We start from the raw sequence: 13,619 nt of genomic DNA on the forward strand, positions 1-13,619 counted from the left end.
AAAAAAAAAATGTGCACACAGCTGTTTGTCGCAACACACACACACACTCATAATCCACAAACGCATGCTCTTTCCCTGGACACACAGGAGGGACAGATGTTGGACCATGGTGGAGGCTCATCTGGATAACAGGTGTACGGTGTTAGAGTCCGGTCTGGGACTTTTTCACCCCACCTTCCTCCCCTCTCCTCTCCCCTTCTGTCTTTCCCCTGTAAACGTTTAAATACAGAGGACAAAAAAGCTATTTTTCTCTTTTTTTAAACGAGAAGGGGGCAGCTGCAGCTTCGGTGGACTCTTCCAGAATCTCTTCTTTCCTGTTGTCAGCTCGGGCCGTCCGGATCCTGGCCCGGTTCGACGTGACTAATCACTCTCACCGGCTCCGTGGCAGCAGCCCGCGGCCGGCCAGACTGATTCATTGGGCGGGCACAGACAAACAGGGCGGGAGAGCAAAGGAAACAGAGATGTAGGGAGAGAAAAGATGGAGGCCGTGCATACGACAGAGCCTTCTGGGATTCAGGAACAAATGCAAAACACTTTCAACCCGAAACGTCTGCAAGACGTCACAAAGCGACCGGAGCTCGGGCACGAGAACGCATCCTCATCCAGTGATTCGTAAAAAAATCAAATAAGAAAGTCACTCGTCATCTTTTGTGCGTCCAACAACAGGTGTTGTGTCGATTTCCGCTCGTCACAAGCGCGCAGTCTCTTCTAAATAAACGTCCGTCTTCACGGAAAACAACTTAGTTAGCTTTAGGCAACCAAACTACCTGGTTAGGTTCAGGAAAAGATCAGGATTTGAGTTCAAACTACTACAGAAGTTACGTTACTACAAATACGCAAGTCACACGCGGCCTCCGGGTGTGAAACATGGGTGTGTGTTGGACCCGTGTGGGGGCTTTGGTGGTCTTTCATGTTCTTGATCACTTGAGTGGCTTACAAAATGATTTTGTGGGATACCTACGAACAACGATGCAATATTCTACGTCCGTATAGCTACGAACGCTGGATGAGAACAGCCGGCAGCACAGAAGCCAAAGGCACTCAAACTCGTGTTTTTACTAAACATGTTTAAGAATGAGCGGGAATAACTTTGGCAGCATAACAAATGTTTATTTCTCTGATACTTTTGGAGAAGCAAATGACAATCCATGCACATTTAGTCCTATGGATAGAAAATGTTAGCATGCTAACATACAGTAGGCCAGTAGCCATGCTAGCAGCCTGTATGTCGGGACTTTGAAGGCCAGCAGGCAAACTTTGCTGACGGCGTCGATGACTACGCCCCCGCGTTGCCGTCTCAGCTCGTCGGGACGCTAACATCTGCTAATTAAAGTAGCGAGAAACACGACGTACAGCCGAGTGCTGTCGAGCTAATGGGCTTCAGGGGCTGTGGAAAATTAAATGGAAGCCGGGGAAGAAATCAACTTGATGGGATTGGAAAAGGTTCAAAATTATTAATCACCGTGTGTGTGTGTGTGTGTGTGTGTGTGTGTGTGTGTGTGTGTGTGTGTGTGTGTGTGTGTGTGTGTGTGAGTAATGCTCACATGGCTTAGCATGAGTTCTGTGGTGACTTAGCAGACAAACAGAGGCGTTTCAGTTCAAAGAGACGTTGAAAAACGCCACAGGCAAAATTCACTCTGAATACAACTTTCTGTTTTCTCCCCGTCGTTTAGCTCCTTCTCTTCCTCGCCTTCCTTTTTTTTCCAGTGGGGAGGACAGAGGCTTCACATTCACTCAAGTTTTCCCAGCTGTTTTCTGAGGATCGGGTTCAGACAGAAAGTCCTCCAGTCATAAGTTCACTGATCATCTTCAACCGTCAGTCTACACACATTTTAGAAGATTCTCAGCTTCCTGGAAAATAAATCTGACCCAGATATCGGCCTCCAAACGGGCAGAGGAGGCGTCAGAGAGAGCACAGAAGGAAAGTCTGAAATATTTATGAGTTAGGTGAAGCGGAGGCCTTCCTCGGCAGCGTCATAACCTGCTTTAAACATCAGTCGTATACGACTCAGGTCTAAGATCTGATGGCACGACTTTAACCAGGATGCAGACAGGATGGTGAGTGAATGGGAGTTAGGAACAGCCTGAACCTGTAGTGGACATCGTTCACAATGCGTTTGAAACTTTAAAATAAAGTCTCCTTTGCAACATTTAATAAAAAGGAAAATTGGGAATTGTTTTCCAAGAGAAAGCAGAATAGAATCAGATGCATCATATTTACATCTTCTTACTTTGATCCAAATTACCGATTCAGTTTGAATTTGTGCTAAATCTGGAACTCTGACTTAAACCTCACTGAAAATAAATCACAATCTTTCTCTCTTGTTATGTTCAGCCAACAGTCCAAAGCCCAAAGACATCCAGGTTACTGTCGGGTGTGATGAAGAAAATAAGTTTATTCTCACATTGCAGAAGCAGAAAATGTTGTTTTGCCTTTTTGCTTTAATAAAAACTAAGTAACCGATTGGTTTATCGTCGTAAAGGTTTTAATTGCCCGTCGGTCGGTTAACAATTTGTTTATCTACTTATCAATAAGGTTTCCAGCTAAAGACGTGGAGTTCCCATCCTTGTTCTTTGCACTTTGGAGTTGCATTGTTTTTGTGAGCAACAAGGTTGCGATCCCTCCCTCTTTTCAAATGTATTTATAGAAGCAGCCAATTAATGAAAGACATCACGAAAGCTTGAGGCCTGACTTAGTTTTTTCCAGCGGGTTTCCTGTTGAATTTAGATAACAAAACATTCTTCATGTATCCTTGAGGGCTGATTGCATTCTCGAGAATGAACAGTGTTCACTTCAGAAGCTATTAGCGGCAGCAACATCTGTGGCTACAAACACGCCTGCTGCCGCTGCGAGGATGCTACACCCTGAAGATGCTACACCCTGAAGATGCTGCACCTTAAAGATGCTGCGCGCTGAAGATGCTGCGCCCTGAAGATGCTGCACCTTAAAGATGCTGCGCGCTGAAGATGCTGCGCCCTGAAGATGCTGCACCTTAAAGATGCTGCGCGCTGAAGATGCTGCGCTCTGAAGATGCTGCGCGCTGAAGATGCTGCGCCCTGAAGATGCTGCGCTCTGAAGATGCTACACCCTGAAGATACTTCTTTAGGAAGACCCTGCAGTGCTGATGCCGGATGAGTGAGTTTTAGAGTAAACGTCAGTGTGTGAAGATGTAGGTTTCCTCTTTTAAAAGGGGGCGGCAGAAGCTCCATATAGAAAAGGGGGGATTCACAGAGTGGACTTTTATGGTGAGTTTCATTACAAAACAGTGAATAAATGTCACATCTGGGGCAACATTGTGTTGAATGGCCTTCAATAAGTAAGTCTCTAAAAAAAAAACAGATTTGGATGACACAGGCGCATACACCACTAACAATAAGTGCATGTACGATAGGTCAAGTACATTATTTTGAATTGTTTTTGCAAATCTGCAGCTGTGATCCAACACCAAACATCTGTCCAACCACTGGATCACACATGTACCACTATCTATGGATACACACAGACACACACACACACACACAGTAGTCCAGACTCAACATCTGTCCAGTCTCTTCTGGTCTCCCCTCGCTGCTTCCTGTATGAGGATGCTATGACAGACAAGGTCACGCGGGCTGTCACACCAGATGGGATGTTACAGCACGCCGTGGCGCTAAAGGACAGCTACCTCTTCATGGAGGTCGAGCCGGAGCGAAAGAGTCAGGACTGGATGGAGCCGTGCGTTCCTCTGCTGCGACGTGAGCTACAATCATCGGCGTGTCCGTAAACCTAGCTTACAAGCCGCAGTAACGTTAGCGCTACGTCCAAGACGAGATGATCAAAGCCCTGTTTTTGTTGGTGTCTTCACCACCATCTCGTAAGGGACGGAGAGTGAGAATCAACTCTTTTCATCATTTGGGAGGCGAGAGACACACCAGGTGGTTTCTCTCTACTGAGAGCGCGGTTCGCTGAATTAGCTAGCTAGCGGCAGCTGACGATAGACATGAAAAGCCTGCTTTGGTCTGACATCGCTGCCTCGGCCATAAATATAATCATTAAGAATTTTGAGTAGTAAATCTGTCACCACAACAGTAGCTGGAGGGGGCGGGGCTTAATTCACTCAGTTATTCATCCACTGGTGTTTGGCAAAAATCTTTCGGCGGCAGAGATCAGTTTAGGCTGCCATGTGTACGATAGCGGGACCATCCCCGCTACGCTCTCACACATATCAGTGACTTGCGTGCGGCACATTTTCCCAAGGCGTGAACCCGCGCCCAAACTGTGTCACGGCCCTGTTTTTAGCCGCCACTCGCGGAGCCGGAGCGCCGGCGTTCATTCACAAAGTCCCCCGGCGGTGCTAAATGTATCCTCCGCGGGAGCAGGGCGGGAACATTGCTAAGAGGTTCTCATGCAGAGTACAGTACAACCTTGTCCAGACCATGTTAGCTTAAGTTTAGGGGTTGAGTCTGCGGGGAAAAGAAGGAAAAAAAGCATAATTTCCTGCCTTTATTAGCTGCTCAAACATTAATTTGAAGCGGTAAGAATACACTCAATGTTATGAATTCGGGGCGTGAGTGGAAAGATCCCACAAGGCACAGTGGCTCTCTGCAGCAGCTGCTGAGACGCACACACAAACACACGCACACAAACGTCTGCATGCGAACACACACCTACACACACATCCAGCTACTGTATTAGTTACATAAAGAATCTCATATGACGAGGCGCAGCCGTCTGTCTCTTTTCTCATAACTTCGAGAATCAATGTTCGTGTCTGCAGAGGATTATGCGAGTGTGTTACTGAGTGTGTGTGTGTCAACTTTTGCCCACTGTCGACAATGCTTGACTTCCACCTCAAAACACACACACACACACGCATATAATGTGAATTCAAACACAGTCTGTACCTCTCTGTGCCAGTCTTCTGTTGTGGGGGAGTTATGTGTGTGTGTGTGTGTGTGTGTGTGTGTGTGTGTGTGGAAGCCAGTACAGTCGGTGGTTAATGCCACCTCTATAATCTTTCTGATTGAGCGCGGGAGGTCCCGCCCCGCCGCCCTTCTCATTTTGCGGGTGGTCTTTATATCCAGACTAAACCACTCTCGTCCTCCTAATCTGCTCCAACAGAACAGAGCAGAATATGTTCATAGCACTTCATACCACTCATACTTTTTCATTTCCATCCCACCTTAGCTCCTCTTTCCTTATTATCACCTCCGCTTCCTCAACTGCATTTCCTTTCCTTCCTCTCTCTTTCGCTTTTCCACTTTTTATTGGTAATGCCAGTGATACTAAACCATTACCCCAAAAGCAACAGCAACACTAATAGTACTTCATTTAATTATTGTGAAAGCAATATGTGTGTGTTTGTGTTTGTGTGTGTGTGTGTGTGTGTCACTAGCTAGCTGATTGCCTCCAGCACCGTTGCCGTTATTTAGCGCCGCTAGCTCGTAGCCGGCGGCTCAGACGTCTCTGTGTTCAGAGCCGTGTGTAGACGTGTGTGTGCGTTGTAGCTTCTGCTGCGGGCCAATCACATGACACATCGAAAACACTCGCAGGGATTGGCTGCAGGCACAACCTCACAAATGATCTTTGTTTTCTAGATCCGGGCACAAAAAGGATCGAACGCAGGTGTCGTTTTGACAGCTTCATGGTTCTGGGTTATTTGGTTGATAGGTTGGAAAATCTGAAGTGCCAACACGCAGTCTTTCCTGTCTGGACGTGTCTTTCCTTTCCTCTCTTTCCTCTCCTGGCCCCTTTCCCTCTTTCGCGGTCTCGTCCTGTCCTTTCCGTTTCCTATTTCTTTCCCCTCACGTCGTTTCCTTTCCTTGCTCCCTGCTCCGCTCCTCTCCCTTATTCTCCCTGAACTTGCCACTGACCCGTGAAACTATGTGGGTGTTATTTTTGGTGCAGTGCATTGAGCAGAGAGAGAGAGACACACACACAAAGAGCGAGAGAGGCTTGATGTCTGCGATCCGAGAAAAAAAAAAAAAAGGTGAGGTGGAATCGAGTCTGCTCAGCTATCGCTTCGTTTCATCACCTTCTTCTTTCCTCCCACACCCCTCCTCCATCGGCCTCCGGCTGGGCGACGTGGAGACGACGTCTGATACGCCTCGATGTGGGCGCTTTCAATGTGGGTGTAATGATGAATGATGCGGGGTGAAGGCCAATAACAGAGCAAAACACATCAGTTTTACTGAAATGCTGCCTTTTCAAACCAGGAAAAGACGATTGTGCCACATCATCTAATAGGATATCAACTTGCTCACAAAAACATCTCCCTCGTTCTATCTCCTTCTCTTCCACAACTCCTCTCACCGCCGCGTTTTCCTCAAAGCAAGAATATCCATCCACCTCTCTCTCTCTCGCTCTCCATCCCTCTCTCCCTCTCTCTCTCTCTCTCTCTCTCCATCTCCATCTGTTCCGTAATTCAATCGCGGAGGCAGTCGGCAGAGAGGTGAGTGATGATGTTTTTGGAGGAAAAATGCAGTGAAGTAAGCCAGCCAGCGCTCCTCTCTCTTAAACAATTCTCGTCAAACTGTTTTTAAGAAAAGAAACTCAATAATCAGATGATTAATCATTTTTGCTGCATACTTTCTCTCTGTCTCTGTCTCTCTCCTGGCCGGGATACAGATCTCCATAAACGAAGCATCGCAGTGTCTCCGATCGATGCAAAAGAGCTGCTGTGGTTTACATCGGCTTATTGATCACGGATTATTTTGGATCACGGATTATGTGGCCTTTCCATCAATAACACGATGAATCACGCACTTTATCTCCCCGTAATCCAATTGTGTGCACTTATTGTATGATATAAACACACCCACTGAATAAACCCGAGCGTCTTCACACCTGGCTCCTCTCAGGAGTTGCAGACGCAGCAGAGTTAACCAACGGGAAGACTCCGGCTGACAGAGTGCAGAGCCGCCTCTCTGCTCGCCCGCTCCTTTGTGAATGTGCAGTGGCGTGGACGCAATCATCTCTCTGCTCCTCTGCATCCTCATGCATCTACACAGAGGGATGAGGGGGGCAAGAGAAAGACTGGAGGGGGGGGGGGGGGGGGTAATCCAGAATGGTCTTCAGGCATTAGTCTCTCTCTCTCTCTCTCTCTCTCTCTCTCTCTCTCTCTAAAGGAAAGGAAAGAGGACAGCATGTGTCGGTCTCCCGCAGCAGTGCAAACGTTGAGCCGAAGGGTTAAATCCCAAATCGTTTCACTGCTGTACCACGCCCCCCCCGACCCCCTCCCCTCTCTCACACACACACACACACACACACACACAGCCTTTTAACGACACGCAATAAACAACTATCGATACAGATTACAGCAGACCGCTGTGACACACAGACACCGAAACAGCCCCATCAACAAACACAGACCTCGGGTCACACTCAAGGTCTGCTCCCTGTGTACACAACACACACACATGCACACAACACACACACACACACACACACACACACACACACCAACCATGTGCAGAGGGATGGGACGGGGGTGCTGAGTGACAGCAAACTGATGATGACTCTCCAGATGGTGCCAGATGTGTCTGTATGTGTGTGTGTGTGTGTGTGTGTGTGTGTGTGTGTGTGTGTGTGTGTGTGTGTGTGTGTGTGTGTGTGATGCAGGTGAATGTGTGTGAATGAGTAGACTGTAAATCTGGCCTGAGGAGTGAATGAGTTGTGTCAGGGCAGAGCCTATCACACACACACACACACACACACACACACACACACACACACACACACACACACACACACACACACACACACACACACACGCTCTAAATCCTATCTTGCCTTCTCAGTCACATACATATACATCGCTGTGCACGCGCGCACACACACAAACACACACACACACACACACACACACACACAAAGCTTCCAGACTCCCGAGAGCTTTGTGTTTAATGCGAGATGACAAACAGGTCTGCGTTAGCATCGGCCGAGCGTCACACATCCCTGATGTTTGTCTGAGAGAGAGAGAGAGAGAGAGAGAGAGAGAGAGAGAGAGAGACAGAGAGAGAGAGAGAGAGAGAGAGAGAGAGAGAGAGAGAGAGAGAGAGAGAGAGAGATGGCACTTCAAACGTCACAGAAGAGGCAGTTACAGGCCCGGCCTCAAAAAGGAGCCATAAAGGGTTGTTGGCGGTGTCGGCGGGCGGTTAAGACTTTATTGGGGAGTGATGGCCGTGTCGTTAGAGGCCAGATGCATGATTGATGGCCAGCAGGGTCACCTGACTGTATTCTGTATTACATACAGAATACAGTCAGGTGACGCTGCTGCTCACGCTGAGACCAACGCTGCAGAACAGAGTCTCTTTTTGTTGTTGTTGGGGTTCAAGCTCATGTCCTGTAATAAATCTGTCGTAAACATTGGAGCCGAGGGGCAAAAGCATCCCCACTGAAACCAACTGAAACCTTCTGACTCCACGGCAACAAATAGGAATAATCATGGATTATTTTCTATATCAGGCCTTCAATTCAGAGCCCTGCGGGTTTTTTAAAAATGATTTTCTTTTACTGTTTTCCCCCACATTGAGCTTTTCTCTTACCATTGCCATTTGGGGCAAATACCTGCTATTTCACCGGCGTCCACTAGGGGCATCGCTGCTGTATTATGGAGCATTGTCGCAAATGTATTCAACTCTCTCTCTCTCTCTCTCTCTCTCACACACACACACACACCTTCACCCATCCACCCACATCCGCCCCCACACGTGCACACACAGGCCTTCGGGCTCAATAGAGTGGAATACATTATGGGTGCAGTGCATTCCTTCACCGGGTGCACGTGTGTGCGTATGATTGCGTGATTGAAGCGGTTCTCATGGCACTGTTTTTTTTCCCCCACTTGCACTCATTGTGTCTTTGAGATAAGACGTGAGCTTGACTTTGATATACGTCGAGTTCAAAGCCCATCAATAATTTGGTCTTGTCGTATGCAGACGCACACAGAGACCCTGAAGGCACCACCAGCTCCTTCATGACAATAAAGACATCGGGCATCTTCAGTTTGACTCAACAAGGTGAATCTGGGAGTGAACGGGGAAGGAAAGAAGGTGAAAGGGAGTTTGTACCCGAAAAGAATATATTTTAAATGAACAAAAAATGTAAATGAGAAGGTTTATTATAGTGTGCTGTTTCAGGAATGTGGCTTAGTAAATGGTGTGTGATAATAAATACAGTCTAATACTATCAGAAATAAGTAATAACAAATTAAAAAATGTACAATAAAATATGAGAAACAAACACACTAAGAGTTTGTCTTAATGTAGCATGTTTCAAAATATCGTAACATGTTTTTTTATGTCAAATCTTAGTCTGTAAAGTACCTGGAGACATGAAGTGGAGTGTGAATAAGGCTGTCAAGACAGATTTAATTGGACGATATATTGTCCCAGAAATAATTGCCATAAACAATGTTGTCATGAGACCATATTGTGCCACTGACAATAATATTATAGCATAATAATGCAAAAATTATCAAATAAAAGAAATAAAAGCCCATAACCTGAAACAATAAATAAAAAGTACTCCATTATCAAACATGTGCAATGTCCACGTTATGTTTTTTCTTGCATCTTATTGGCTCAACTGTTGGTCACTTTTAATGTAAACAAACACACATAAAGGGTCAAATCATACATTTATTGAACATAAAAAAGATCAAGGTCATGTATATATATCCTACAATACCTCCATAAAACATAACAATGATCGCTGTCACGTCATACATCTGACATGTAGTCAATAACGTAAAAGTAATCGAGGTCATGTGCACATATTGTACGATAAGTCGTTAAAAAGAATAAATGGTTGTCATAACCATATATTGAAGTCAAAGAGTGGAGTTTTTGTGGAGTAGAAGTATAAATGGAGAGAAAGTGCGTTTTAAAGTACCTCAATAACACCTACAGAAATGCACAAAGCATTTTTCACCGCCCCCTCGTGATATTAAGATTTTAAGGACACCATCTGGTTGGATGATGGTCCACCGAGGAAACTCTGCCGCGGGCCGAGACGACCCGCAACGCGACCCCGGGTCCTGCGTCTCTGTTATCGGTACCAGAGCATGAGAGACTCTTCAATGGAGCCTGAAGTCCTCCCGAGACACAGCACTGTTTCCTTCGGGGGTTACTTCACTACAGCATGTCGTGCTTTATGCGACCATAACAGATTATAATGAACTAAGCAGCCATATGTAAGGCACACCTGTCCTCATGCGATGTGCGAGCCAGCAGAGAGGGGGCTTCAAAGAGGAAGTAGTGCCCTTCACTGAGGCCTAAAGGTTGCTTTGTGACGTGCTCATGCACAAAATGTATTTCCACAGCCGACACTATTTTTAGGCTCATCCCGAATGATGCTGGACCCCACCGACTGTGTTGTTTTTTTCCTCCGGGGGGAAGGCGTGTCTTGTCTTTCGCCCGAGAGAGTCTGCAGACTACGTTTTAATCCGAGGGGTTTCCTGTACCGGGCTCCAGTGTTTCGCCGGCTGCCGGCTACGCAGCGCGCCCTGCTGCTTCCTGCAAACCCTTTGAAGGCCATGTGCTGCACTTCAAACACACACACACACACACACACACACACACACAACGTAGCTTACTCACGCAACACAAGTGATGTTTTCTGTGGCCTGAATGTCAGATTCAATGACCAGTTCGGCCCAGAAATGTAAAGCAAGCAAAAACAATATCCTGATATATTTTTCTTCCTCAGATCTGGAACGATTTCTTCATTTTCCTTCCGTGTTGTCTCTCGATGCGCTTCAACACTTTAAGGCGGCAGTTGGGAACTTTAATCAAGAATAGCTTTGTGTCATATTTGCTCAAACTGTCACATCCTGGCACTCCGCATGAGACAGATAATCTGTGACCAAAAAAACAAATTTGTTTCTTCTGCCTCTTTTTAGGGATCCGAGTGGCATTCGAGAGGTTCCACCACGGCCGAAGACAAGCGGCCAATCAGAGCCGAGGAGCCTCTGAACGCAGCTGTCAATCACCGCTCAGGAAGAACTGTCATTTACTGTATTTCAGTTGTTTTTCAGTAACATTTTAATGCACCTTTTTGCTGTCAAATTAGAAAGTTTGGGATTGACAGCTGCGTCAGAGACTCCTCTCCTCTGATTGGTTGTTTTTTTTCGGGCACTGTTAATGGCACCAAAAGGAGACAGAGGGAAATTTAAAAATATTTTCTCCCCACAGATTCTCCATTTTATATACTGTCAGGATACTGCGTTACCCGCTGCCTTCTTCTTAGTACTTTTTTTTTGGGCTCGACCAGCGAATCCATTGGTCGGGTCTTTTTATGGGTACATAAAAGACTCAATTACAGGTTCACAGGTGTGGCAGGGGTCTAATTAGCCGGGATAATTGAAAACACCTGTGTGTGGGTGAGCGGGGTCTTCAAAACGAGGAGCTCGGTGAGGACCGTCTTCAGGCTCGATGTTACTCCGTGTCAATGATTAGCATCGCCAAAGTCCGGGGTCCATTGTCTCACACACACACACACACACACACACACACACACACACACACACACACACTTCATTCAAATGAGGCCCACCTGCTGTTTGAAACCTTCTCCCCCCCGGCGTGTTGAGCACCGCTGTAAAAAATAAAACCTGCCCGACTGAACTCATTTCCGCCGCGGAGACCTTTCTCCACATGCCGCCACTCTGACGGGCACACAGGGGACACCGGCTCCAGTCCGGAGGCTGTAACAAATGGAACGGAGCCTTCATTCATTTACCTAATTAAACCCGTGTTTACCTGCATTAGCATGTCGACATGGCTGCCCGTCTGTTGACCAGCCAGTTATCTGTCAGTGGAGGTATCCGTGTGGGTGCACACACACACACACACGCGCGCGCGTACACACACACCTCACTCTCCATCTCTGGCGTCACTTTATTGCCCACACATTAGAGTGGGCTGTGGAAGTGAAGCACAGTTGGACGTTGCAGTGCGTTGCCTGCAGAGATAAACAATTAGAGGGAGCCGAGCACCCGCACCCCCTCCCACCCTTCCCCTCCCCCACCCCCCACCCTCCCCACACACACACGCACGCACACACACACACACAGCTCTTATTGCTCGTGTTGCACTGCCATTGAACATGACGTTTGAACCCAACGCAAGGCCACTGGCGTCGTCTCTCTCCGGTGAGACAGGGTCACACATCCCCCCCTTCTCCACACACACACACACACACACACACACACACCCTCCCTCCATCCACCCCTCTCTCTGCTGCAGTGCACACAGACGGGGGTCTCAGGATGGGCTGTCAGTCTCCAGTCACACCACTAATCCTCTCTGATGCACCCCGATACATACAGCCCATTCCTCTCTCCATCTCTCAAATCACACACACACACACACACACACACACACACACACACACACACACACCATCATCATCATCATCATCATCATCATGATGTCAGGCCTAGTACTTAAAGCAAACAGCCAGCGAAGCCGTGTGAGGAACACCTGCTACCTGGTCACACACAACGCGCAGTGATGTGTTGTATTTAAATAAAGATACTCCAGCTGTGAGGACCAGAACACGACGCCTTACTTGCTTTCCCCGGCCGCGGCCTCTGCAGCAGCTTCTGCACGGTGAGCAGGTCCTCGGTCTTCACCGCCTGCAGCAGTTCCTGGTCCTTCCCCATCTTCCGCTCGGAGGCCGCTCTTACTCCCGCAGCATCCTCCAAAAACACGGCGGCAGCCTCAGCCCAGCCTCAGCGCGCGGAGGGTTGCGTCTGCCGCGGCCAGCCTCCCTCCTCCTCCTCCTCCTCTTCCTCCTCCCTCGCCCCCCTGGTTCCCTGACTTTGGACGAGACCCCCGCTAGAGCTCTGGCATGTGATGGGGCCAGAGAGAGAGAGGGAGAGCGCGCGGGAGGGAGGGGAGGGTAGACGAGGTGGGAATGGAGGGATGCTCTCGGGTTCTCCCTGCTCAGTGCACCGCCGCAGGTTCGAGCACCGGACCGGCGGACTAACGGGTCCGGTCTAGATCTCCAGTATCAGCGCGCAGGCGTCGCGTGCGTAGCAGTCAAAAGGTAAAGATGAAGGGTTCCCCCCGGTTCCACGGTTGGCTCGCGCTCCTCATCTGTGGTCCCGGCTGGAGGCTGATGGGTCTCCCGTTGCAGCTGCGCTCCGAAGAAAAGAACCGCCGAGTCTTGCTGAGGGAAGGAGACGTAAAAAAAAACAAAAAAAAAACACACGCACAAAAACTACAACCGGACTGATGTAGCGAGCGGCCTCGCGGGCTCACGAGCAGACGCGGCGCATAAAAGGGATTGTGCGTTTTTAAAAGGCGGGTGCACGCGGGGTCCGCTCCGCGCGAGGTCTTGCCGCTCTCGTGAGCTCTGCGTCGTAAACACAATCCACGGCTGCTGCTGCTGCTGCTGCTGCTGCTGCAGCCATCGCTCCGCGTGCGCTCGGGCTCTGTATTTGGTAATGGGTTTTTTTCTCCGCGTGGGGGTAGTGGGAGGGGTGGGGGTGTGTGTGGGTGTGGGTGTGGGGGGGTTGCACGTACACGCGTCCGCGCGCTCTACAGCTGGCTCAGCTCGTACCGCTAAACAGCTCGTGCTTCAACTTGGGGGCGGACCAGGAGCAAGCTGCTCTCCCGCCTCCTTTTTTCTT

The 13,619-nt window shown here is 48.4% G+C and overlaps 1 protein-coding gene across 7 annotated transcripts in view; it reads right to left on the reverse strand.

The window, feature by feature from the left end:
- caskin1 (CASK interacting protein 1) overlaps nucleotides 1–13,394 on the reverse strand; it is an 85,419-nt gene extending 72,025 nt beyond the window's left edge. For 6 of the 7 annotated variants that reach the window (XM_068578007.1, XM_068578013.1, XM_068578012.1 and 3 more), the window contains exon 1: nucleotides 12,554–13,393. In XM_068578007.1, the coding sequence (XP_068434108.1) occupies nucleotides 12,554–12,647 (94 nt within the window). In that variant the 5' untranslated portion in view covers nucleotides 12,648–13,393. Of the gene's footprint in view, nucleotides 1–12,553 lie in introns of all 7 variants that reach the window. The other variant, XM_068578006.1, reaches the window with a different exon arrangement.
- Between the last annotated feature and the right edge of the window lie 225 nt (nucleotides 13,395–13,619).

The sequence above is a fragment of the Clinocottus analis genome, unplaced genomic scaffold, assembly GCF_023055335.1.
Source record: "Clinocottus analis isolate CAN_PGR_092001 unplaced genomic scaffold, fCliAna1.0.p SCAF_16, whole genome shotgun sequence".
In the NCBI taxonomy this organism is placed as follows: domain Eukaryota; kingdom Metazoa; phylum Chordata; class Actinopteri; order Perciformes; family Cottidae; genus Clinocottus; species Clinocottus analis.